The 26,874-nt window shown below is 34.1% G+C and overlaps 2 protein-coding genes across 2 annotated transcripts in view; one reads left to right on the forward strand and one right to left on the reverse strand.

Moving 5' to 3' along the window:
- Positions 1 to 289: 289 nt before the first annotated feature.
- LOC144438783 (uncharacterized) lies at positions 290 to 4,962 on the reverse strand. Its single transcript, XM_078127951.1, has 3 exons — positions 4,419 to 4,962; positions 3,095 to 3,232; positions 290 to 1,818 (listed from the first exon to the last, which is right to left on the reverse strand). Exons 1-3 carry the CDS (start codon positions 4,851 to 4,853, stop codon positions 1,711 to 1,713), a joined length of 681 nt encoding a protein of 226 aa, XP_077984077.1. The 5' UTR covers positions 4,854 to 4,962; the 3' UTR covers positions 290 to 1,710.
- Positions 4,963 to 9,043: 4,081 nt separating this feature from the next.
- LOC144439038 (uncharacterized) overlaps positions 9,044 to 26,874 on the forward strand; it is a 122,894-nt gene continuing 105,063 nt past the window's right edge. The window contains exons 1-15 of the mRNA XM_078128282.1: positions 9,044 to 9,104; positions 12,860 to 12,969; positions 13,699 to 13,797; positions 14,728 to 14,826; positions 16,612 to 16,710; positions 16,970 to 17,068; positions 17,520 to 17,618; positions 18,789 to 18,887; positions 19,979 to 20,077; positions 20,584 to 20,682; positions 21,444 to 21,542; positions 22,203 to 22,301; positions 23,291 to 23,468; positions 24,187 to 24,348; positions 25,056 to 25,235. Coding sequence (XP_077984408.1) covers positions 9,044 to 9,104; positions 12,860 to 12,969; positions 13,699 to 13,797; positions 14,728 to 14,826; positions 16,612 to 16,710; positions 16,970 to 17,068; positions 17,520 to 17,618; positions 18,789 to 18,887; positions 19,979 to 20,077; positions 20,584 to 20,682; positions 21,444 to 21,542; positions 22,203 to 22,301; positions 23,291 to 23,468; positions 24,187 to 24,348; positions 25,056 to 25,235 — 1,681 coding nt within the window. The remainder of the gene's footprint in view (positions 9,105 to 12,859; positions 12,970 to 13,698; positions 13,798 to 14,727; positions 14,827 to 16,611; positions 16,711 to 16,969; positions 17,069 to 17,519; positions 17,619 to 18,788; positions 18,888 to 19,978; positions 20,078 to 20,583; positions 20,683 to 21,443; positions 21,543 to 22,202; positions 22,302 to 23,290; positions 23,469 to 24,186; positions 24,349 to 25,055; positions 25,236 to 26,874) is intronic.

The raw sequence follows: 26,874 nt of genomic DNA on the forward strand, positions 1-26,874 counted from the left end.
CAAAATAAGCAATCATTTCTCCAATTCTTCAGTGTGGAAGTACATGTATTCATGACTGTGAGGGCAGTGTTATAACTGATCTCCTGACAATTCATGACATGGGATATAGGTCAGCCTTATTTCCCTTGGCTGAAATTGAAATTCAAAACAAAATTGACAAATAATATGTTGTATAAACATAAATTTTTATCAAAGGTTACATGTAGCTTATTGAACTGTATTAACACAATGGAAACAATGAGAAAATCACTACAGAGCTTTTTACAAAAAAAAAACTTTATTTGTGTCTCATATGCTGTAAAACTTAAAAGAAAGTTATCAAATAAATGTGTTTTATATGAAAACTTAAGTTACTGTGTATTGGCAGTCTATTCTTTAATCATCATGCACTGCATGAAAGGGTTGTGTTTTCTGGTTGCGTATACATGATGGTCACACAGCGGAATTGCAGCAATTCCAGGTTTGTTGCAATTCCATTGTGTGACTGGCCTGTATACAGTACCGGAAAACACAACCTTTTCATACAGTGCTGAATAAATGAATTCCAAAGGTTGTAATGCACATGTCAAGCAGTTTAAGTATGTAAAGTTCACTGAACTTTTGATCTGTCATGATCCAACAATCCTCATCAGAATGACAAATTCCATAGTTACAACTGACCTCTAGGTGGCAGTATTCAATTGTAAGGGATTAGTATGTTCTGATGTGGATGTTAACCAGGACAGAATGAATGCTAAATGCACTTTACAAAGTTGAGCTCCTTGGGGATATTGTAAATTATAACATTTGTAAAACATGTGATCTACCAAGAGGGTAAATGTTATTGGTTATATCCTGCATAAATTCCTCTGTGAATTAATAACTTTCTGTACGCCATGGAATGTGTGACATTATAATTATGTCTTCAACTTCATTACCAAATAATACATTTAATTTTATACCATGCCAGCCCTTTCATTTTGTCATCAATTCTATTGGTTTAGTTTACTCTGTCTGGAAGACAATGTTGACAATACTGCTTAGGGTCAATTTATTTTCAAAATAAGGAAAAAACTACATTTTCAAAATTCAGTCTTGTCTTCCATAATATACAGCTAATACTATATTTATATACATGTATATTCAGTCTTTGTAAATGCTAATACAATGTATAGTCTATCTATACTTCTATTATATATATACAAGTACAATTTGCAGACAAAATTCCTCAGATGAACCAGTCACCCCATAAACTCTGTTCCACTGTTCATCTACATGTACAATACTTAGCAGTCATACATGTACTTGGTCACTGGGTTACATATCAAGTACTTCACTAACAAAACACATGGCTATTAAATCAATCATTAAAAAGTCTCCAGTATGAATCCAGCAACTATGAATATTGAGTACAAAATGGTTTGGACTAGTTTGACACCTCGGCAGCCTTTTTTATTCTTTGTGAAATTATGAGTTTTGTTTGATGAATTGTATGATGAAACTTGACATACTCACAAAAACAACATCCATTCCTGTTATCTCTATTACTACCAATTAATTTCATGTTTTATACCAGCATAAAAGTTCAAGTACGTGTATCATCAATAGACTTCATCTGACAAAGTTAAATCAATAGTTTTTATCTTGCTATTATATTGGGAACTCCACTGGTACTATACATACATGTGATCTCTTGGTTTCCTTGTATTTCAAGAACACGACATGTGTACACTAGTTTTGGTCATCCAAAGAAGTCCTTGTTCTGGAAACACTCTTGGGTTCTTTTTTCTTTTGATACTGTCGTATGAATTCAAGCACTTGTGGTGACCTCATAAGAGCCTAAAAACATCACAAGAAACATAACATGAATTAATCATGCACCGAGATGTCAGCTTTCCTATGGAAATAATCTTTGGTATGTTGTAGAATAGTGTACAGTGGAAATTACAATTGCATTCACTTTCAATAATCAATCCTGCATGATAGGAGCCACCATCAGTCAAGTAATATCAACTGAAATAAGTAACCTCTGGCTAATTAGTGTAAGTAATAATCTGTGATGGGTTGGTGCAACCAGATCTATACTGTAAACAATGAACAATGAACACAAAAATCAAATAATGTAGGTCTTTCCAAAATTTGCCATGGTGACACTTCCTGTCTGTGTACCTTGGGGGTATACATGTACATGGTATACAATGTACGTTATCAGTTAATCATAAAAGCACAAAAAACATCCCCGATTTACACTTCTACAGACTACCAAGGGACAAAGCTCTTAAGAAATGGTACTATGAGGTGATGATACCCCCAACTGAGTGAAGGTGCTGTATTCACAATTTCCTGTTTGCAGTCTAGAATGGCTGATTCAAGTTTATAGTATAGATATCCATCCATCCATTGTGGTATATAATTGAACATATCATAAGTATCCATCCATCCATTGTGGTATATAATTGAACATACATGTATCATAAGTTACTTTTCTAAATTTGTCGATGTTACAACCTATAACACCAAAGTAAAGTGTTTTTAGTATAAACCACAATCATTTATAACACCCATATCAAGTGTAAAAGTATACTGTTTCAGTTGCTAATTGATTGCATTAGAAAGGCCACATGCTAGGCTTGTAAATAAACAAATTGAAAAAGTTCCTTTTACACTTGATATGAATGCTACATAAATGAGAAAGTGCTTTACTTCAGTCTTACTTGTTGTATTTATCCAATTTGTTGATGTTACTTATGTGGCTCTTATCAAACATATTTCCTCACTCAAACTAGTCTGGATACCAACATGATATCGAATCACAAAGATATCTTAACTTCTATGAAGAAAAGCGCAATACATGTACTAGTTTAAACTGAACACAATTAAAATTTCTGTGGTACATGTGCATGTACATGTGTGACAAAAGAAAGTGTACTGATACAATATTAGCAATTAAAGAAATTGGTACAAATGTACAGTGCAGCTCACATAAAACATCACCTGAGTGCACGCATCACAATAGGATCTGTACTGTACATGTACCTCAGTTTGGTATTACCTGGATGTATTCTTTTCATATCATAATGTCCATGGATAATTGTTAATGTTTAAATATACCTACCAGTTTCTTTTCATTTAACACTTGTTCCAGCATTGATATATGTGGTTGATATTTCATAAAATCACTACTACTGCTTCTATTGCATTTATGTTGACACTCTGTCTCCATTGGACTGGCACTGCTGGCACTGGCACTGCTCTGAGAGAGACGAAAACACAAGGAAGATGAAATTGTAACAGTCAGGAACAAAAGAAGAAATACATAAATTTACCTCATTTGTATTCTAGTTCCAATACGAGCGTGTTATGATTTACACTACATTATCTTCACACATTACATCTAGTCAAAGTTGTTACACTAGCACAAAAATCTGTGCTACCCCCAACAGTGTTCATATAAATGTGATCACGTTATCCAATCTCCACATGATTTTAGTTTAGTCCAGCTATACTAATTGAATATTTAATGAACAATCATCTGAAGGAAGTAAACCAATTACTACTGCCTCTCAATTTGTGATGTGATGGATTACTACTCACACTCACCATTTACCCTTCACCCAGCAATGGGTTTAGCCAGATAAACAGTAAAATGTTGACTTTGACTAGACAACGTGTGAAGATAACATATTAGAACTAGGCTACCTCGTTTAATGAATGGTTAATAGTACATTTTTGTAGATGTCTGCTTGAAATCAAAGCAACAGAAACAAGACAGCACCAGGTTTTTATTCAAAAGCTGTTCACTTTTGATTTCTTTTGATTTTACCCCCCCCCCTGCCACCCCCCTCCCATATTTTACAACAACCAAAAACATCTACACTGTAGTCTCAACAAGTAAGAATAATCATCTAATAATTCCATACACTTTCAAAGTGTCTGAAAGAATGGCATCTGCTAATGCAAAGTTTTAATACACAAACTTGAAAGTAATTTTTAGATATTCTATTTGATAAGTAAATATTGAAATGACCCTTTACACAGGACCAATGTTATTACATCAAAGGTGAACATAAATTTATTGTACAAATAATATAATTATTGGCAAGAATGGTTGTAAATGATTGTAACGATTGTCAACAAATTATTTTATGGGTGAAATTTCTCTGCGTTTAGCAATTCACAATTTAACAACACTGTGTTTTTCATCCCTTTGATGTGTTTTGATGTCAAACAGCATTTGAAGGCAAGTTACTCTTTCAGCTTTGTATAAATTTCACATCAAAGATTCAAATGTGTAAGCATAGACCCTGGTGTACATGTAAGTTACTGCATGGATCTACATGTATTATTGACAATTAGATCCAATCATCCATATGGTCACTGTATGTAACGTTACTGTACAAAGCATTTACCATCAACGTTTAAAGATAACACATACTTACATCTCTTGATGCATTTGAATTCATATCACCAATAACCATAGCTTTTTGTTGTTGTTTTTCCTGTTGTTGTTTGAGTTCTTTTCTACGTTTGTGAGCTTCTTTGTAAGCTTTGTTTTTGTGATATTTACACATCCATGGGTCCGATTTGTATCTATCTGTTGTTTGTTCACAATTATGCACATGACATCTCTTGACTTTCTTCCTTGGATATTGTTTTTCTTCCTTCTTACACACCACGGTCACTTTTGGTAGTTCGGGAACATTGCCCTGGGTGAAGCTTGTTAATCCGCCAAGTGTTTTCATCGGCTCCGGACATCGAACCTGGGTGTACGGTTGCTGCTGACACATCGCCGATGTTATCGCGATCGGTACTATCGAGATGGCTTGAACATCTTGGCTTTGTGGTCCTGAAACGTGTGGTGGGTATGAAGACATAATTAATGTAAAGATAGTTATGAACACGTCAAATTAAAAGCATAACTGTTTCGCATGATGCACAGTTCGCATAATTTCATGCTACTCCATACACTGTTACTCCTTTTCGATCCCATGACGAAACCCCTTAACTAACCACATAACAATAACCCTGATGACGCACATTTTCCTACACTGCGGCCGGTGCCGCGGTGCAGCGTGAGCATGCAAAGACCTGTGAGCAAAGACCACGTCCATTGGAATTTGAACACTTTGGAATAGTAAAAATATCGGCGTAAAATCCTTCTACAAATAAAATATACACACTATTACATTCTCGGTCTCATATTCGTTGTCTTACTTATTGTTTGCACATTAAATGTTTACCTGCCTTGTTTTGCGTAATGTAACATATTCTCAACAACCTACGCAGTCCTCTTTTGAGGTCAAAGGCCAATGACTGACCTCATCGGGAGCGCCATTTGCACATGATGGTCATTTGATTGTTATTTGGATTTCAATCATAAACCTCTACGCTTGTCTTTCTGAAGGTCTGTTTACAGTACTATCGACGTGAGTTGTTGTTTACATGTGTTCGAATATTTCTGACCGTACGTCTACGAAAGACACCGCACTTATCGTGAACCAGTTAAATTGATTACAAGTAATACAACGGCAAGGCAACGGGAGTAGAATCGATAGGTAATGTAATGTTGTCCTTCATTCGTTTCCATTGTTGATTTCCATCGTTTATTCATGTATTTCTGTAGCTTTGGAGATCTTGACGAGCACAACGATCTGATGTGTGATAAATGAGAAATCCTAGGAAATGATAAGACCACAAATATTGTATCAAAGTACGGAAAACTGGTTTGATTGACATCACCCTCAGGCCATTTGAACCTCAGTGGTATGCTATGAGTAGAGTGTGGACTCAGTAAATACTGTCTGTGGTGAATCTAAACGAATGATTAAATGAAGTTGAACAGCAGACTGGATATAGATTGCTTCATAGCAATATAAAATTTTCTCCGCTTCTACTCTCCATGACAACAACAACAACAACACAAACTGAATTACAATCTCAGATAAAGTAACTGCTCCCCTAGACTACATTTTGTAAATATTGTATTCATTATTTTGAAATTGAATACAAGTTTTTAGTCTGTTGAGAACTAGACCTGTACCGTAGGCTGTAGTAGAATTCTGCCTCATACCATGCTCATACGAATTCAGGGTCCTATAGTTTTAGTACTGTGGTTTGCAACTATTTCAAGTAAATAGAGTAAATTACGATCTTATCTTGGCATTTATTTTTCACTATAATTGCTAGTTGATATTTTCAGCTTTCTGCAGTATGTTTGACCATGGCTGTATCACTGATACATCCATGGTTTGACAAACATGTACTTCTCTCAACTAATGAAATAACCACATGAACAATAATTGAAAAGATCTCAAAAATGATGTACATGTACCTGAACAAAATTTCTATTCAATACTTTGGCAACATTGATACTTAGTTAGTGTTAGACAGAGTACTACATGTATACTGATTCAACAATAAATATGCCATGATGATTTACAATTTACTAACAGCTAGCTGAGCACTTCTCCAGGCTAAGTCTGTACAATGTCAACTTCTCTTTATAGCAAATTATGTAGAAACAGCAGCTGTTGAAAAATAAACTTTCATAACCTTTTCATATAATGTAGAACCACAACATACCAAACAATCAGTCATACAATGTACATTATTAATACAATGTAGGACTTTAGGAGTCAGTGGCTTGTACTGTGAATAAAAGTTTGGCAAAAAATTCATAATAAAGACTGAAATGCAGGAGACCAACTTTGATATACATGTATACGGGAAAAGTTGAAGTGATGTATTTCAAATGTAAATACTGTTAATTTTTCAGTAAAAAATAATACATGATACATGTACTTTTGAAGAAAATAATATGTTTCTGGTCCTAAGTTTAAACAATATCAAGGCTTAGCCAGAGATTTTTTGTCTTTTTATTTAGTTCTTATCTATATCATTGTCTATCTGACCACAGTCCATTTGTCGTGAAAAATTCTAACCTTTGTATTACAAATATTACAATATACTTCACCAGTCCACTGTTACTTGCTGAGAAGTCACCCTTGTACTATGTTTAATAGTAGTCTAGAAGTTATCCATTGGGTCTGAATATGGAGATGTTCTAGATTTAGACCCAATGGATAGCATCTACATGTATACTGAGACTATACATGTAGGAGTAGTAACTACATGTACAGTTGCCTTTAATCAATGCATACTGTCCTGTTGCATACAGTAAGGAAGATATGAATCAGTGTCTGGGATACACATGGTATAATGCAGGGTACATGTTAGTCTATCTGCTAGACCTCGGTTGTTCTTCCGATACAATACAACACATGACCGAACATCACTCACGACGCTATCGAGGATGAAAGCTCTGTAGGTGGGGTTGGGTAACTGGAACCAAACAATTATTTTTTAGGCCTAATGTACATGTACATAATACTGAAGTTAAGGAACAATCGCACAATTTCACACTAGCTCAATAAGCGAACTTCGTTCATTTAGGGGGAGAGGGTTTGGCATGTTAATGTGATTGCTGAACTTCATTTTCACACACTTTTAACCAAATTTCAACGGAAAACTTTCACTCCTTCAATTATAACAGCTTTTGTATTTACTACTGAGATGTTGATAAAAATTTACTTCTGTGAGATATGGTGCTGGGTTTCTGGTAGTATTTTACATAATGTGTTTACAATCATGTTTTTACATTACAACATGGTACTGTTTTATCATACATGTAGTTTACATCATATACAAACTTTTGATGTTGCACTTCGGGCTGTGATACTGAAATTATAATTTCATTTTAGTCTTTTTAAGTTTTATGTTCATCGATAGGAAGTTATCCTATTGAAACGTAACACTTTCGAGCCATGTTGTAAATGCCCATTCATAAACATCAGTTTAAATTATTACTTACAAGGCGAAGCATTGGTGCTTGACATGATTGTGCATGTTTTACTGTGCCCAATAACATCAAACATCCCTGTTACATGGATGTAAATATTTGTAGACACTAAGTTGTTACAAGTGTCATAAGATGACCACTATGCTGAAATCAATAGATTGTAGGCCTACATGGGAATTGTGTGTGTTGGTAATTTACTCAAGTATCAGATAAAAGCAATCCATTGCAAATCTATTCAACTCAGTTCAATCAATGTGAAGGTCCTCTACACTATAGATCTATTCACTAATATGCTAAAAAAACAAAAACTTTGTAATACTGACCTACTACATGTACTGTGTCTTCCACTGCCAGGAGAATTAGTCGGTTTTTTTTAAATCACTTACTGTTATGATAAAAAAAACATTGAAACTATACTTAAAATGCCTAGACATACATGAATAGGAAGCCTGGACAATGACCTTGCTATGCATACTATGGTTACTGTATATGTATAGTGGTCAAGATTGCATATCTAGTAATTTACATATATTATGCATGGCATTATCCTGTCATCCAGTTATCAGGTGGACACCACAGAATGACATGTGATCCCTTGACAAAACCACAAGCAAGGTCAATAATTAGCCTCACTGTTACTAAAGGGCTATCCCGGACTTGGCCACTATTTGTTTTCTTCAGAAATTATAGACGCCTTCATTCCCAGCCGTGGAGAAGTTAGTGTGACTTATGGTTTTACTTAATAGCTGTAAGAATAAAGTTGTGAGGCAAAGTCAAATACAGAATATTGGTGTAAATATGGGCTCAAGTGAGAGCTCAGTATTTGTGAAACTGGTCTAACCTTCAAATAGATATTAGCAGAAAATGGTATGTCCCAAAACATTTGCATAAGAATCCCCAGCTCTTCATATCTCTGTGAAACAGCTGATCTGGAAATATTAGTCGTGGGGTATTTCAAAATTGTCATATTTCACTTTGTATAAAAATGACAATATTGGTGGCATCCCTAGTTCAGTTTAATAATACAGGATGTATCTCCATGGATATACTTTCACTATGCTGACCTGTGTGTGTGGTGTATAGGGATTAAGGGTACCTGTTGTGTGAGGGTTTGTTGACTATATCAGCTGATGCCTAGTTAGTAGCAGTCTGGGACTGGATAGCTTTCAAGATTGTACCCTAGCTTTCCCTGTATGCTTTCTTACAATGTGTACTGCGTTTGTCAAGATGCCAAGTATAAGGCGCAACCGATCATGTTCTTCCTCGGGTAAGATATTCTGATCAAATCATTCATTATGTTCTGGTAATGTTCTATAATGTAATACACACATACAGAGATTCAAGCATTTCAGGCATTGTCTTTGATACTGTAACTGTCTCTGGACAGAGACCACAATGGTAGTGGATCAAATATTACTCTTTTTGTTAAAATGAAAAGTTGTTAGTGTTTTTAAACTGCTACCATCTCAAAGTAAGGCAATCAATGCAGAACATTTATTTGCTTTAAATTGATAAATATATCTGTAGAAAAGAGTGTATTAGTATTACCAGCAGTGTAAAAGGAAACAGGAGCCAGCAAGTACAGGTATGTAGTTTGTAACAAAAGAGATTACAGACTTTTGTTAATTATTCCATTGTTTCACAAGTCCATTTAAATTTGTAATACAATATCTGCTTTGTAGTGATCAATTTTGAAAATGAATCAGTTTCACCATAGTGTGAGGGTCTATGGTTTCACTAAAAGTCTCACTTCAGATTAAAATGTAGGTGTGGACAACTGGTGTGGAAATAGTTGTTTGTGAATTCTATCGGAAAAACTTGGTACAGAACAAAAGAATGATCTCATGTACTCTGCATTACAATAACTTTAAAATTAATGCAATGACCCGGGATTAAAATATAGCCAGTGATACAGTGATACAAAAAAAAAAGTTATGGAATGTACAGTGTAACTTGTACAGTTTGTTGTGACTAGTTGGTTTGTTTTTGCATCAACAATAGTATAGTACAAGTCATGCAAACTATATATAGTCAATACACACAATTGTATTTTAACTATCTACTGTGTTTAGGAGTTGGGCTTTGTAAATTGTGTTTGTAAAGTTTAACGAGATCTTTAGCTTAAAATCCATATTAGGCCTAAAAAAATAATTGTTTGGATCCCGTTACCCGACACCACCTAGCTTTTCATTGTCGACCCTACATATTTTTTTTTATGTATATTGTGAAGTCTCACGAGAAATAGTGGATGCAGAAACTGACATCAACTCAAAATAAAACTGTTTTTCCAATCTGTAATAGCTGTACATAGGAAGAAATAAACAACACAGAGATCAGTTGGAAAACAATGGAAAACCTGAACTAGACACTCACACAGAAAAAAATATATAATAACCAGATTTAAACTGAATGCTTCCTGCAAGGGAATCACTAATTATGCAAATTGCTCATTAAAACTTTAAGAAATATGGCATTGGGCTTTTTTTGGACAAGTGTGCTTTCTTAGGTTAATGTTTATGCCAAATTATACGAAATTTGAAGAGTGCATGATACTGCATAATTACTGAATATCGTTTGTTTAATATTCAAATTACCCATTAAAGGTAAAAGTTGTATTAACAACTTCTTAGCACAGGTACATATTATTATGGTTCATATATGTACCATATTATATGAAATTTGAAGCTTGCATTTTTAAGATAAACATGTACACACATGTAGCCTAGTTACCTAAAATCATTAATTATGCAGATTTTTCATTAAAACTGTAAACTACATTGTATATCAACAAATTTTATAGGACGTATCAGCTTTGTTTTGGTTAATGTAAGTACTGAATGGTATTGAAATTCAAGTATGCATTCTTAAGATATATCCTAATTACTGAAAATCATTAATCATGCAAATTATTCATTAACACTGTAAGGTATATAAACAAACTTGATAGGGTGTATGGACTTTGTTATGTTTAATGTATGCAGTAAATTATATTGAAATTGAAGTATGTAACCTAATTACCGAAAACAATTAATTATGCAAATTATTCACTACATCTTTAAGCGAAATCAACAACTTTTATAGGACGTATGAACTCTGTTATGTTTAACATACATGTATGTACTAAATTGTAGTTATGGCAGTAAAACTAGCTTAGATTCTAAATGCTACATGTGTCACATGTAGATGTAGGTTGATCTTGACCGTGTCCTCATATCACAAAGGAATTAAAACATCAGGATCAACCAAGGGAAGGTTCTATTACATGTATGTTAATTATTATGTATCTAAAGCTAAGGTGAAAGAGACAATGCTGACTGGAGATGAAGATACCTGAGATACAAATGTACAGTAGTGCCTGCCAACTATTGTTACGTGTAACGTGTTACATGTATACATATGTATATCATGTTGACTTTGATTTAGAATATAATTTTCATTCTGCAAGGAGGATTCTTAGACTGCTTGTGTCCTTGTTACCAAATGGTTCAGGGTGAAAACAGATGACAAGTCTCCAAGAGTATTTTTGTATATAGACTAGTTCATGCTGCTAGGCTCTGTACTGAAAGAGGTGTAGAAAACAATTGACTGTTTTACATTGTCGATCGATCGATCGATCGATCTCTCAATCTCAATCTCTCTAATCTATCTCTCTCATCTCTCTCACTGGATCAAAATCATAGACTTCTATATCTGTGATAAAAGAACACAATAGAACCAGTGTGTTGTGTACAACTCAATCAATGACAAGTCATTGCTGATGACACAATGGAAAGTGTTATGTAATCCGCTATTGTTATGGTGGTTCTGAGAATAGGTGTCTTGAAGGTTTGTTTACAGTAGTAAATACAATGCATTCAACACTTTAAGTTCAAGTAAAAAATCAGACTGTGATGATGTCATCCTCATCATGGTCAATGCAAACAACTAGGTTGACTGTACATACAAGGTACAGTACATAGGAAAACATGTCCCTTTGAACTTATGGGGAACACTACTATTCAACTTCCTAAAACCAGACCATACTGTTGTGATATACTAACAATGTGTCATTGTTCTACCTGGCAGGCAAATGTAATTGTAAGAATCTAGTGTTTGTGTTTGTATGCAACAACATATCATAACTTGAAGGTTTTAACTGTTATACTTCTCATAGTAAGTAAAAAAATCAATGGATAGAGGACAAAGTGATATAGCATATGACCTTTGACATAAAATCTATGATTTTATCCATTTGAATTTTGAAAAATGAGACTGAGAGTCATAGAAAACTTTGTAGTAGTCGTCCGAGATCCTGTAGTCATTCAAGATCCAGTATGACTTTAAAAAATAAGCCTGTCGCCAATATTTCTACAGGGTGACAAATTTGATTTTCATACTAAATCAAATCTCTTCAGTTTTGTCTTGTTTACAATTTCACATTTCATGTACTTTTTGTAAAGATTTTCATTTTGTACCCACACTGCTTGTACTTGGTATAAATTCACATTTACATGCATCTTGCAATTTCAAGCTGTATTTATTTCATCACAAGGAATTGACATCTCTATTAATAGCAAATGGAAAACGTAATAAATACAAAATAGTTGCCATGACAGAAGTAAGAAGTATTGCAAAATATTTAACATCTGTGACACTGTTATGGTGTATCACATTGCAACTTTACATATACTTACTACTTGTACATGTAGTGCTGTATATGTACTTGGTGTATACATTTCCAAGGATCGTGGGATGAATAAAGTAATTCTGATTCTGATTCTGATTCATACACCATGAGAATGAACATTCATGGACACAGTTAAATACTTTAGAAATGAACAGTTTTACATACCATTGTACCTAAAAAGCAACATTTGGAAGTGAATGTCAAAATTTTCATGGTTGTCTCATCAATATTGTTAGGGGTGTTTACTGTTACTTACATTTTAAACCATAAACTTAATCCTGTTATGTAGTATATTTCTATGGATCATATGTCTCTTTGTATTAATTTCATTTTCCTGTCTTTTTTTTCACTTACAGCAAGTATGTCTCTGTTAGCACAAAGTTTGTTTGGATTTATTGCAAGTGGTGACATTTCTGCTGTAGTCCACCTCTTAGAGAGACATGCTACGGTGGATGAAAGGGATGAGGTAAGTCAATAACACATCAATATTTACTGTGGTCTTTTCATCTTAGTTTTTTTTGGGGGGCACACTTTGTGTCATTCTTAATACTGTACAAAACACCTTGTGGTTATCATGCACAGGACATGGGTGGGAAGTTATCACTTTGTGTCAAAGGTCAGAGGTTATCATTTTGTCAAGGGTTAGATATTATCACATTGTGTCATATGTCAAAGGTTATTACATTTATATTGTGCCTTAGATCAGAGGTTATCACAATGATTTACATGTGTATGTCATGGATCAGAGGATATCACATTGTGTCATAGGTCAGGAGTTATCACATGTCGAGGGTTAGAGGTTATCACATTGTGTAATAGGGCATTGGTTAATATCTCAATGATTTATATCATGGATCAGAGGTTATCATATTTGTGTCACAGGTCATGGGTTAGCACATTGTGTCACAGGTATACACATGTACATGTACATGTAAGTCATACACATGTATATATCAGTTGTTTAACTTGTTCATTTGGTATTGAATATCACTCATTGCTATTACTCATATGCTTACCAGTTGTGTACACAAGTAAACTAGTATTCCAAACACAGTCGTATATACTATAGTTTTACCAGCATACAAAATGTACATGTAAATGTAGATGAACTTTCATTTGGAATTACCAGTTGGGTTTTGGTCATTTGGATGTACATGTATATAAATCAACACTATTTATTTCCTTGACTTGACAGAATGGGCAAACAGCCTTGATGTTTGCAGCAGACAGAGGAGAGACCTCAATAGCCTCAGAATTGATACTACGTGGAGCTGACATTAATGCTACAGATGAGGTAAGAATCAGTATTCCTCTCATCAGATAGGATAACAAAACTTGCAAGTCATTGAACGGTCTGTGCATTGATACAATGACATTATTTCATAGCAAAACATGTATTGACTGCATTCTTAACTGTAAAACTTATGGATTAATATTTTATTTGAATTAAACTTGGGATGGAACCATGGACCTTTGAAAACACAGGGAAGTTGACATGTACAGGTTGTCTAACTATGATGTATAGTCACCCTAGCGATGAACTCAGACAGGACTGAATGAAAACTATAAGGCCCTTCACCCCTCCTATGCCATCAACATTATAAATGAAGGCTCTTCATCATCACAGACAACTAATTTTCTCACTCCATGTTTAATCCTAATCTGACATATAAAATGTATGTCTATCTTGAAGTTGAGTCACTGAGTACAAATGATGGTGTAATAGTATGTTGTGATGAACACCCAGAGGAAAATATTGCTTGGATCCAATATTTCAAAAGTTGCTTTTTCATGAAGTGATACAAGTGTATGTAAGAAAGTGTAAAGTGCACAAATTTATATATTGAGCCCACCGCTATCATGACACATGAAAAAAATGAGATGACCATAAAATGTTTCAATGATAGTTGCTACAGCTAGAAACTGAGAAACTAAAAAATATTTTTGGAAATTGTAAGGGAAGTGAAACATTTCCTTGTAATTAGTTGATCTGTTGACCAACTGTATACAATATTGTACTTTGGTTGGTAAAACAATAATCCATCTGTGCCTTGACCTCTTCAAAAAACAGGCGCATGATAAATTCACTTTACTGTTATTATTACTACTTAAAAAATAACACACCGTTTAAACTACAGAAAGTGCTTTCCAAATGTTTTGTATAACATGATAGTAATGTTCTTGTATGCATGTTCTTTCTCTCCTCCTCCCATCTCCATCACAGGACAATTGGACTGCTCTTCTGTGTGCTGCTAGACAGGGTCAACTCAACATAGTCAAAAAACTACTGGACAGTGGTGCAGATATTGAACACAAGGATATAGTAAGATATAACCTAAAATATGTCGTCAGATTTTTTGAGATCTTTTTACAACATGTAACAGTACACACACACACACACACACACACACACACACACATACACATACACACACACACACACACACACACACACACACACACACACACACACACACACACACACACATATACAAACCTGAATATTTTATAGATATGAATATTAAATACATTATGATTTAACAGTCAAATTCACCATTGCCAACATTCTAAAATGTTTCTAAAATTCAGGGTTGTTCTGCATTAGGCCATATAACAGCAAAATTGACCAATAAACTGACAGTTTTGGATGTTGCGTTCCTCTGTGGAAGAATTTGATACCAAAATAATGTCCGTGTCAGATTCACTACAAAAATCTCTGCATTGAATTTTGTACATGTAGTTGTCACGGCTACCACCTGCACTGAACGTTGGTGTGAACATTTCCCAAAAAACGAGAACCTTCAAGTGGAAATAGTAATAGTACAGAAAGATTTGATAATGCACCTAGTTGTCTCTGTAAGCAGAGCTCAAGGCACAACAACAAAGAGGGAAAAATTACACATTTATAAATTTAATCCAATTTTGTGTCTAAAGTAGTCAGCAGGGATAAAAATTGACTTTGATCCAAATGTAAATTGTAAACTGACATTAACAATTTCATTACCTTCAATGAAAATAAGCTTTCACCTAAACAAAACGAAAGGAAAAGTTTACAGGAAAACTGTACAGAAAAGATGACTGCAACCAGAGTGAAATAATACCAGAGAAGACTACTTGTACATTGTAGTGGTAGTCTATGTTGAATACCTTACAGACACCAGTCTGCAAAATAGCTTTGACCCCAAACATTACTCTTCAAAAGGGCTTTGACCCAAACATTACTCTGCAAAAGGACTTTGACCCCAAACATTACTCTGCAAAAGGGCTTTGACCCAAACATTACTCTGCAAAAGGACTTTGACCCCAAACATTATTCTGCAAAAGAGCTTTCACCCCAAATAGTACTCTGCGAAAGGGCTTTGACCCCAAATGTTATCCTGCAAAAGGGCTCTGACCCCTATGACCTTCAGTAACCTAGACTTACATTGATAAGTATGAGATCATACCATGAAATTAACATACTATGGTATGCTATGAATGAATGAATGAATGAAATACAGGTCACATACTACACTAGGAAACTGTACTGTAAATTGATATGTAACTCATGATCACTCACATCAACTCTGGAATGTAGCTATCACACCACTCTATAGTAGGATACTCGATAATTTTACAGTTCACAAATTATCTAATATCAATTTACTGTTTACTTGTTAGCAAACTGAAGATGGTATAAAACAAACTTAATGAATACCTTTGATGCATGGTGCAGAAATTTTAGTGACAAGAGAAAGTGCAAACGAACTTTTACAATCTATCACCAAAAAACAATTGATACAACAATGTACTTGCATTGCACATGGCAAGAGTATGGAAATCTGTGAATTCAAATCAAATAAAAAGGAAGTACAAACAGAGTTTATACCATGCACCATTCTCGCAAGCCAGAGTTATTATTTCTACCACTACATTTTAGGAGGCCTGTTAAGAACGTTGCCGTAAAACGGGCCGTGGTTTGCAACGATGACCATGCACAAGCCATTTAGAACAAAAACAAATGGAATTATATACTCTGGTCATTCTGCGTCATGACAACGCAGTCTATGTCACAACAAAGCATGTTAATATTGAAACTAATTATTCTGCCCATTCCATTATCTCATAGGGTGAATGGACAGCCTTGATGTGGGCTAGTTACAAAGGACACACAAATACAGCAAGATATCTACTTGACAATGATGCCAATCCTAATGTCCAAGCACAGGTTGGTGGCGCTGTTTACCCAGGCTGTTTCTTATTGACTGAAACGTAGATGTTGTGACTTTAATACTAAAGTTTATTGACACTGATTATGTGAAGTTTAATCTCTTGACTGAATGTTATTGAATTGAAGCACAGTATAAAAATATGGAATTGTGAAAAGGAGAACAAGGCTGCAGTATATTTAGAAGTTTATTAACTGCCTGTCAACTCTAAAGGTTGTGTACAGTATAGTGTGAATTGACAGAACATTGTCATTGCAGCATGGAATGATGCCAATTGTATGGGCTGCTGGCCGTGGTCACTGGGAAATAGTAGAACTACTGCTTGAGAAAGGAGCCAAGGTTGACTCTGCCGATAAGGTAGGTTTGGTGTGAGGGATAAGGTGGGTTGGGAGGGGGGCATACAGATAACATAGGGGAAGGGGTGAACATGTAGAAAACAAAATAATGTAGAGAAGGAATCATAAGTCACATATTTATGTCGTAACAATGAGATCCAACATTTTGATATCAGTTACTTGAGTTTAACCTTTTACTCTAGATGATTCAGATATGTAGAAAAATGACAGATTTTAACAAAAACTAAATTTATTTATATAAATTTGATAGACAGTGTTTCAGCTGTGAAAACTTGATATTAGGCCTAGTCTTGTTATTGAGTACTAGACACAATCAGTTTTGTGACATAATTTATCAAATAAAATAAAAAATACACTGTGGGAATTTCACTGAGAACTAGAAATGATACATCCTATGTATTGATATGTATATTCCATAATCATGGCATAGTAAATATGATTTTATTTTACAGCATGGTACAACATGTTTAGTTTGGGCAGCCAGAAAAGGCCACCTTCGTTGCGTCCAAATATTACTTGATGCATATGCTAATGTAGACATTGCTGGCATGGTAAGTCAATCTCAGTTCTGTACACATAGACTAGCTTACTATAAGTAGTCAAGTATTTTTATCTACATTTTGTTCTTCAACTTGCAAAAGCATAAGCTTTAGGCTGTATTTTAACTTTTTGTGCATACAATTTTCTTACCACATTTTCTAAACTGTGCTTAATCTTGAACTGCCAATTCACTTCATAAAAATACATTCTTTTAATGGTATTATGGACTGGAAGGAAGGATAAAGTTTTGAGGAATTCAATTACTAGAAATGTTGTGTTTATTTATTTGATTTCATATACTTGACTATTGTGTTATTCAGACACACATTATATTTTGTCGTATTCCTAACAAAAACTTCTGAAATATCTTTTATTTAAATACTAATTGTGTGCAAATATGTAACCTATGATATACAATCTAATAGTCAGCATATACAATGCACATACAGAACGCGCTACTCACTGAGGATTCAAACACATAAAATATAATCTAGCATCTGTACTATCTCCTCAAATACCCTCTAGTGGTTAACCAGGCATCTGAGTTAAACGTTCCATAAATGAATCTCATGAATATTCATATCAGTGAAAGTCCGGTGGATTAGAACAGGCGTCTTGACTTCATGGAATGTCCAACACACACCATGTTATGTTTAATTCTATTAATTTCAGTGGCAACATTAGTATTAAAGATAAATTACAAAAAAAATCAAGACGACTGTTGACAGTGTAGTCTCACAAATACTAACAGATGTACAAAATGTAATTGGGATTCTCTTGAATGATTGTCATGTGGAGAGCAAATCAAAGAGTGTCTGTAATGTCAAATCTGTCTGACTAATGGTGACCACTGATAGGGATTTGAAACTAGTGTGACTGTTAATGTAGGCAGTTTGTCCTTCAAGACCTTGGGCACAGATTCAAGCAGTGCGGAACTCTGTTCTATTTCCCATTATGCCGTGCCCCAGTGTACAGGAAGCCACTTGTAAGTCAGATTTGCCACTTTTTAAAACTCTATTTTGAAGAGGTTGTTTAATGTTGAAATAACTTTTTTTCTTCTTCTAAGTGTAAAGAAATACTGTTCTGATAAACTCAGCATCACTAAACTACCACCAATTACTTACAGTCAAAGGCTGCAAATGTTCTCATCTTTACAAGTAGATAAACTTAATATTTTACAGAGATCATGGACACCCCTGATAGCTGCAACTAAAGGAGGATACTTAAACTGTGTTGAGGAAATCTTAGAACGACATCCTAACAGTAATGCTGTTGATATGGTAAGTCTTTAAAGTTTGGGTCAACATTTATGCTACTTTGGTATATTTTACTAACAGTCGAATTCACTTTTCACTGATAACATATTAAATTAATATAAATAACTCCTTGGACAGTCCTCATGATACTACACAAATACTTCCAGAATTGCTTACTTACAGATACTTATGCCATGTTATTTGCTAAAAGGGAGTGAATATTTGATATTAAAAAATATCATTGCTTTTAAAGTACAGATGATATTTGTTATCCCATCTTTGATTCATCTTTATTTTGACAATTTGGTGTACTGGTATTTATTTTGACAATTTGGTGTACTGGTATTTATTTTGACAATTTGGTGTACTGGTATTTATTTTGACAATTTGATGTACTGGTATTTATTTTGACAATTTGATGTACTGGTATTTATTTTGACAATTTGGTGTACTGGTATTTATTTTGACAATTTGATGTACTGGTATTTATTTTGACAATTTGATGTACTGGTATTTATTTTGACGATTTGATGTACTGGTATTTATTTTGACAATTTGATGTACTGGTATTTATTTTGACAATTTGATGTACTGGTATTTATTTTGACAATTTGGTGTACTGGTATTTATTTTGACAATTTGATGTACTGGTATTTATTTTGACAATTTGATGTACTGCTATTTATTTTGACAATTTGATGTACTGCTATTTATTTTGACAATTTGATGTACTGGTATTTATTTTGACAATTTGATGTACTGCTATTTATTTTGACAATTTGATGTACTGCTATTTATTTTGACAATTTGATGTACTGCTATTTATTTTGACAATTTGATGTACTGGTATTTATTTTGACAATTTGATGTACTGCTATTTATTTTGACAATTTGATGTACTGCTATTTATTTTGACAATTTGATGTACTGCTATTTATTTTGACAATTTGATGTACTGCTATTTATTTTGACAATTTGATGTACTGCTATTTATTTTGACAATTTGGTGTACTGCTATTTATTTTGACAATTTGATGTACTGCTATTTATTTTGACAATTTGATGTACTGCTATTTATTTTGACAATTTGGTGTACTGCTATTTTTGTTTACTAGGATGGTCATACAGCATTGAGCATTGCAGCTAAGGAAGGACATGTAGCTATAGTTAATGCACTATTACATAGTGGAGCTTATGTCAACTTACAAGATAGGGTAAGTCTATCACTTCGGTTTTCTGTATACATGTTTTACTGCAGTTAAACAGAAATGGAGTTGCTCTCTGTTGTAGAGAGTGAATATAGATTTATAGGTGTGTATGTGTGTGTGTGTGTGTGTGTGTGTGTGTGTGTGTGTGTGTGTGTGTGTGTGTGTGTGTGTGCGTGTGCGCGTGTGTGGATTGGTGGGTGGGTGTATGCATATGTGTAGGTATTTGTGTGTGTGTGTGTGTGTGTGTGTGTGCACATATGTCAAGTCAGATGAAATGGATTATGAAAGCAGAAATATTTTCTGAAATCAGAACAAAGCAAATCAATAGAATACAGGCCTATAGAGGCAAACAACTGGTATTTATTCCCATGGATGTCAGTATTGTGGAAACATATTTCAGAATAATGTAAATTGAAAGGGTGGCCTACATGTATAACTGACAATGTAAAATAAAAAGTGTTATTGACATAAAAATCAATATGGGAAAATGTGTCATATGTTTTATTTTGCAGAATGATGACTCCATCTTGATCAGTGCAGTTAAAGGTGGACATACAGATGTAGTTAGACTACTCATTAATAAGTATGCTGATGTTGATGTAATTGGAGCGGTGAGTTTGTCATTGCTGTCTTTGTGAATATAGTATGACAGTGACTGTCAGACATACCTATATTAGAGCACTGATGCATACATACCCCCGGTACATCAGAATAGTATGACAGTGACTGTCAGACATACCTATATTAGAGCACTGATTCATACATACCCCCGGTACATCAGAATAGTATTACAGTGACTGTCAGACATACCTATATTAGAGCACTGATTCATACATACCCCCGGTACATCAGAATAGTATTACAGTGACTGTCAGACAGTATCCAGTATCAGGTGTACCTGGGTTATACACCTTGAATGAGTGATGTTATGTTAACAAGTCGGATAGAAAAGCTTAAGTAGAAATATTTACATATATTAATTATGTAAAAAAAAGTTCAAGATGTTTTGTATTAGTTCTGAACTAAGAGAGTTCATAACTTACAGAGTAGATTTCAGCTACATTGATAGATTTGAATCCTAATCCAAAATAAGCAATAGCCATTACTGTTTGACCTTGATGGCTTCTGCCACACAATGATTTCATGAATCGATAATTAGTAAGGTTTTAAAGACCATCACAGGTAGTGTTGGGATCAAGACAAGTTCACATTAACATGGAAATCACAACTAATGTCTACAGTATATAAGATACCGTGCTGTTTTTTTCCATACTTTGTTAATTGAATTCTTCAAGTATAATTTGTGGTTAACCTAACGGAAACGGAAACAAGCTTGTTAAAAATATTTTGTTTTATCTTTGCCATTGTGTAGGAGAGAAAAACAGCTCTTCACTGGGCAGTAGAGAAAGGCAATTTAGACATGACGTCAGCTATATTAGAATGTGGTCCAGACACTGAAATTTACAATAAGGTGGGTACACTGTCTTATTATCTGTATAGTCTTTTGAAATATTTACTGTTTCAACTTTGAGGACAAGTTAATCTAGACCCTCATAATTGAACTCTTGGTACTTCTATCAGTTGCCTGTCCTCAGTGTTATTATAAAGTAAATTTATTTTTAAAAATTCATGAAAAACTTGAAACAAAAAAGTGTCTTTACATATTGTCAATATTGCTAGTATTCAAAATTTTGTTGGCATACACAGCTCAAAAACTGATTGTATTTGTTGAAGAGACACAATATGGGTCAATGATTCAGGTGAAAATCTTCAAGTAGAATAGTCTGGCAATGTAGATGCCTTCGTTTGATGACATGAAGGTTTCATCAACATATTTACAAATATATTCATTGCACTAAATGAGATATCAATGAATTGTCTTATGTTATGCCTCAACGCCACATATGAATTCAATCAATTTGCAAGTGATTATTTCAGTATGTACCAGTAAGTAGAATACCACAGGACCTGTTTACTATGCTGCATAATGAACCCTGTACTCAATAGTGATTGAATAAACCACTTATCAGTTTGTGTTTAGATATATAATGTAATAAGGATGTGTGTGTGTGTGTGTTTAAAGTGAACTGTTCATCCTTATGTAATAAATTGTATTTTCATCCCCTGGCAGGACCATGAGACACCTCTGATTAAAGCTGTTAGGAACAGAAACACAAAGATGGTTAGATTATTGCTTGATAAAGGAGCCAAAGTATCAGCTTTAGATAAGGTAATGTTATTAAGTTACTGTTAGTATTAGAGAATACAGTATAAAAACAAAAGTCTCTGATACGTTGCAACTCTCTAAAAACAAAAGCAATATTTGACCCTTCGTAGAGGGCGCACTTCATTGTTCATGAACTGTTCAGGAATTTAACCTAAGTAGATATTTAATTTTATGAAAGTGAGTGAAACATAGCCTATTTACGTAATGATCTGTGATTTGCTTTGCTGTTTCACTAACTGTAATGTTAACAATGACAAATGATTAATACGGTTTGAAAATCATACATTTCAAAATGATTGGTTTGAAAACCGCACTAAAACTGATTGGTCATAATGGGGAGTGATTACATATGTCAGCCTAATTGACTATATTCAAATGAAGTGAATATGTAAATGTCTGTCTATGAGATGAACACAAAAGTGACATAATTTACATATAGTGAATATTATATCGATATCTCAAAACAAACATGCTAATAACTGCCATCGTGGATGTGGCTAAATTAATTGTTTGCCATTTGCTAGCATTGCAAGTGGTTAGTGAGACAGCGAATCAAAATAACAGATTGCGATGAAATGAACATTAACAAGGATGTTTGTATTTATCATTCAACAAAATTTCTACCAGGCTTCAAAATGTTTGATATTACTTTTGATAATGACATCTTGGTTGAGTTATTAATTCTTGTTTTATTCTTGATGATAACTTCAGTCCATTGAAAGTTCAGACCCAGTCATTCTTACTTTGCTTTACATCTTTACCTCTATTTCAATGGTTTGGTGTCATTTGTTATCGATTTTGATTTTGTTTTTCCTGGGAGTGATCAGACGGCAGTGATTACTCCTAGAACAACAAAATCAAAAAGAAAATGACTCTATAATTGCAAGGAAAGAGAGGTAAATAAAGAAATGGTGCCATATTCACCCCATCAGATTTTAATCAGATTGCTTGATGTAATACTCAGTCAGAGATGTACACTTTGTGACTTACAGAAAGGAGACACACCTCTACACATAGCTATTAGAGGCAGACACAAATCAATTGCTGAGCTTCTCCTAAGAAATCCCAAAGATGGCCGACTGTTATATCGACAAAACCGAGCAGGAGAAACACCATACAACATAGACTGTACACATCATAAAAGTATTCTAACTCAGATATTTGGAGCTAGTAAGTATTCCTAGTAGACAGGCATGTCACAGATGTTTGAAATTTTGTTTCCTCTGTGATTTTGTCAAGTTTTCAGAACCCTGATAAAACTTGAATTATTACCTTGTGCTGTAACTTTCATGACAAACCTTAATGAAATACTTGTGGAAACCAGAAGAATTTTCCTACTCACTGTCCTGAAAGATAGGGCAAACATTTATCCCACCTTGAAGGATGGAAGCAGCAGTTAATTGACTATACACAATGTATTTTGTGAGTGTTGTACCTTTTGGATAGTAACCCTTCCTTAAAGTTAAGTCTGCTACACAATTCTGTTGTGGAATGCGAAATCCCAAAAGCATTTAGGACAATTTTGGTGAGAGCAAATAAACAGAAGTGTTTGTAAGTTCCTTTGCTTTGAATGTGCTTGGATTTAAAGGGCCATTTTTTAACTCCAGGTTCTCACATTACTGTTATCATATCAGTAGAACCAAAAGGATTAAATAGAACCATTGTCTTGTTATGGACTAACATTTGCAGTACTTCACTGCAAGATAACTGTTTTCATTCTAAATTTCAGTCCTAATTCAAAGTGGACGTTTAAGACAAGTTGTTCTTCCTTCTGATTGAGTCAGTGTTCTTCTCCAAGGATATACTTGAAATAGAAATATCAGACAGATGATGGCTATTGTTTTTGTAAAGTGTCCATAATTCAGTTGATTTTTGTTTGCTATTACAGAGAGTTTCACTGCAACTGACAATGAGCAGAGTTTATTGAGTGACTTGTACAGTAGTTCTTTAGCTGATATCCTTAGTGAACCAACACTATCACCACCTATCACTGTAGGTCTCTTTGCTAGATGGGGTAGTGGTAAATCATTCCTGCTCAAGAAACTGCAAGGTAAGTCTTCACAAAACATTGTCATCTAAATTAGACTGCACATTGTTCATCGGCTTTGATGTGGTGGTTTACAAAGTTTTTCACAACAAAAATGACTAGTTGCTATCAAAATATGTCTGTAATGATATCACTGAACTGTCGACATTTTTGAATTTGTAAAACATTTTATCCTGTGATGAGGAAGACAAATTTTCATATATTGCCCTTTCATCATTGCATCATTACATCACAAATCCACTGCATTGCACTGTCATTATATCACATGACATGGCACCACATTACATTATTTTTGCACCAGATAATCTGATAGTATAGCTATTAGCAATTCCAGACTGCAGACAGGAAATTGAGAATATAGCAACCTCACTCAAATTTTGGGGTATCATCACCTCATAGTACTGTTTCTTAAGAGCTTTGTCACAAGGTATTCTGTAGAGGTGTAAATCAGGGATGTTTTTCGTATTGTTCAGATTTTGAGAAAAGCATACCATGTATACCCCCAAGGTACACACAGACAGGAAGTAGAATGCCAACATGGCAAATTTTGGAAAGGCCTATTATATTGTACAATGTGGCATTACATCTGCATCATGTTTGTTGTGCATGACACCTCACGTGTCATCACAATGCATCACATCATATTTAGTCACATCACATTACATCATACTTCGTAACAACTCATAAATACCCATTCTTGTTTCCTTCAGATGAAATGAAGCTATTTGCCGAACAAGATGTGGATCCAGTATATTCGTTGTCATGGTTATCAGTTAATATAATCATAATGCTAGGTTTGATAGTAGCTCTAGTACTATCTCTTACAGTAGGCTATGTTATTGGCAGTGTCTCAGGGATCACTACAACTGCAATGCTCATGATATTTCTAGGTAAGTTTGACGACATGTTTACCAAATGAAAGTTGTTTTGAGTGAAAATAGAATTATGTGTAACCAACCAGCAAGAAGACTGTGAGACTCATTTCACATGAAAGTAAATTCTGCCATGCCAATCCACTTTGAGTTGTTGCTATGGTACTCTGTGATCAAAGTGACCATACTTTCTCCATAGTACCGCACTGTACAACATTTTACCCACAACTCTCTCTGATTTGTAGTGTTGGACATCATCTCCTTGAAGTCAGACAAATCTCACCAGTGTATAGGGTTTTGTAAAAAACATTTTTTCCATTTGGCAAGCGTAGAATTGCTACTGATGAGTTTCTGAATACCCATTTTCATCGGTTCTGGTATCAGTGATTTATTGTAGAAGGAGTAGCAATTTTCGGAATTTGTCAGCAGATTTTCTTGAAAGACATGAAGAATATTTGCGACGAAACTAAGGAAAATATATGCACCTGTTATGACTTTGCCAAAGATATAGATTTATTTGAATAGGTATGACAAAAGAAATTTACATACTAAAACTCATCATACACACTGACTACCCAAGTTATTGACACTTTGACAGTGAAAAGTGTTTTATTCACAGCACATGCTTAATTTAGTTATACAAAATTTAGAACTTTATTTTTGATTCCTAAGCGTTCTTTTGCTACATATTAATTAAACTTAATTACTATGCTTAAAATGTTGAAAAGTATGGATTATTGAAAAAGTTATAAAATAAGGAACCTCCAAGCATACCAAGAGAGAGTTGTGGGTTAAAGATATTGTACAGTGTACCGGTACATTTTGTATCAACCATACTTTCTCCATAGTAACTGTACATTTTGTACATACCATACATTCTCCATAGTAACTGTACATTTTGTATACCATACATTCTCCATAGTAACAATACATATTGTATATACCATACTTTCTCCATAGTAACTGTACATTTTGTATCAACCATACATTCTCCATAGTAACAATACATTTTGTATCTACCATACTTTCTCCATAGTAACGATACATTTTGTATCTACCATACATTCTCCATAGTAACGGTACATTTTGTATCTACCATACTTTCTCCATAGTAACTGTACATTTTGTATACCATACATTCTCCATAGTAACAATACATTTTGTATCAACCATACATTCTCCATAGTAACAATACATTTTGTATCTACCATACATTCTACATAGTAACAATACATTTTGTATCTACCATACATTCTCCATAGTAACAATACATTTTGTATCTACCATACATTCTCCATAATAACAATACATTTTGTATCAACCATACTTTCTCCATAGTAACTGTACATTTTGTATCTACCATACTTTCTCCATAGTAACAATACATTTTGTATACCATACTTTCTCCATAGTAACAATACATTTTGTATACCATACATTCTCCATAGTAACAATACATTTTGTATACCATACTTTCTCCATAGTAACAATACATATTGTATCTACCATACATTCTCCATAGTAACAATACATTTTGTATACCATACTTTCTCCATAGTAACTGTACATTTTGTATCAACCATACATTCTCCATAGTAACAATACATTTTGTATACCATACATTCTCCATAGTAACAATACATATTGTATATACCAT

This window comes from Glandiceps talaboti, chromosome 8 (assembly GCF_964340395.1).
Source record: "Glandiceps talaboti chromosome 8, keGlaTala1.1, whole genome shotgun sequence".
In the NCBI taxonomy this organism is placed as follows: Eukaryota; Metazoa; Hemichordata; class Enteropneusta; family Spengelidae; genus Glandiceps; species Glandiceps talaboti.

Coding starts and splice junctions, on each gene's coding strand:
- LOC144438783 (XM_078127951.1), bottom strand. CDS start 4,853: ATGTCTTCATACCCACCACACGTTTCAGGACCACAAAGCCAAGATGTT. Junction 3,233..4,418: donor ATTCAAATGCATCAAGAGAT/GTAAGTATGTGT, acceptor CGTCTCTCTCAG/AGCAGTGCCAGTGCCAGCAG. Junction 1,819..3,094: donor TGTTAAATGAAAAGAAACTG/GTAGGTATATTT, acceptor TGATGTTTTTAG/GCTCTTATGAGGTCACCACA.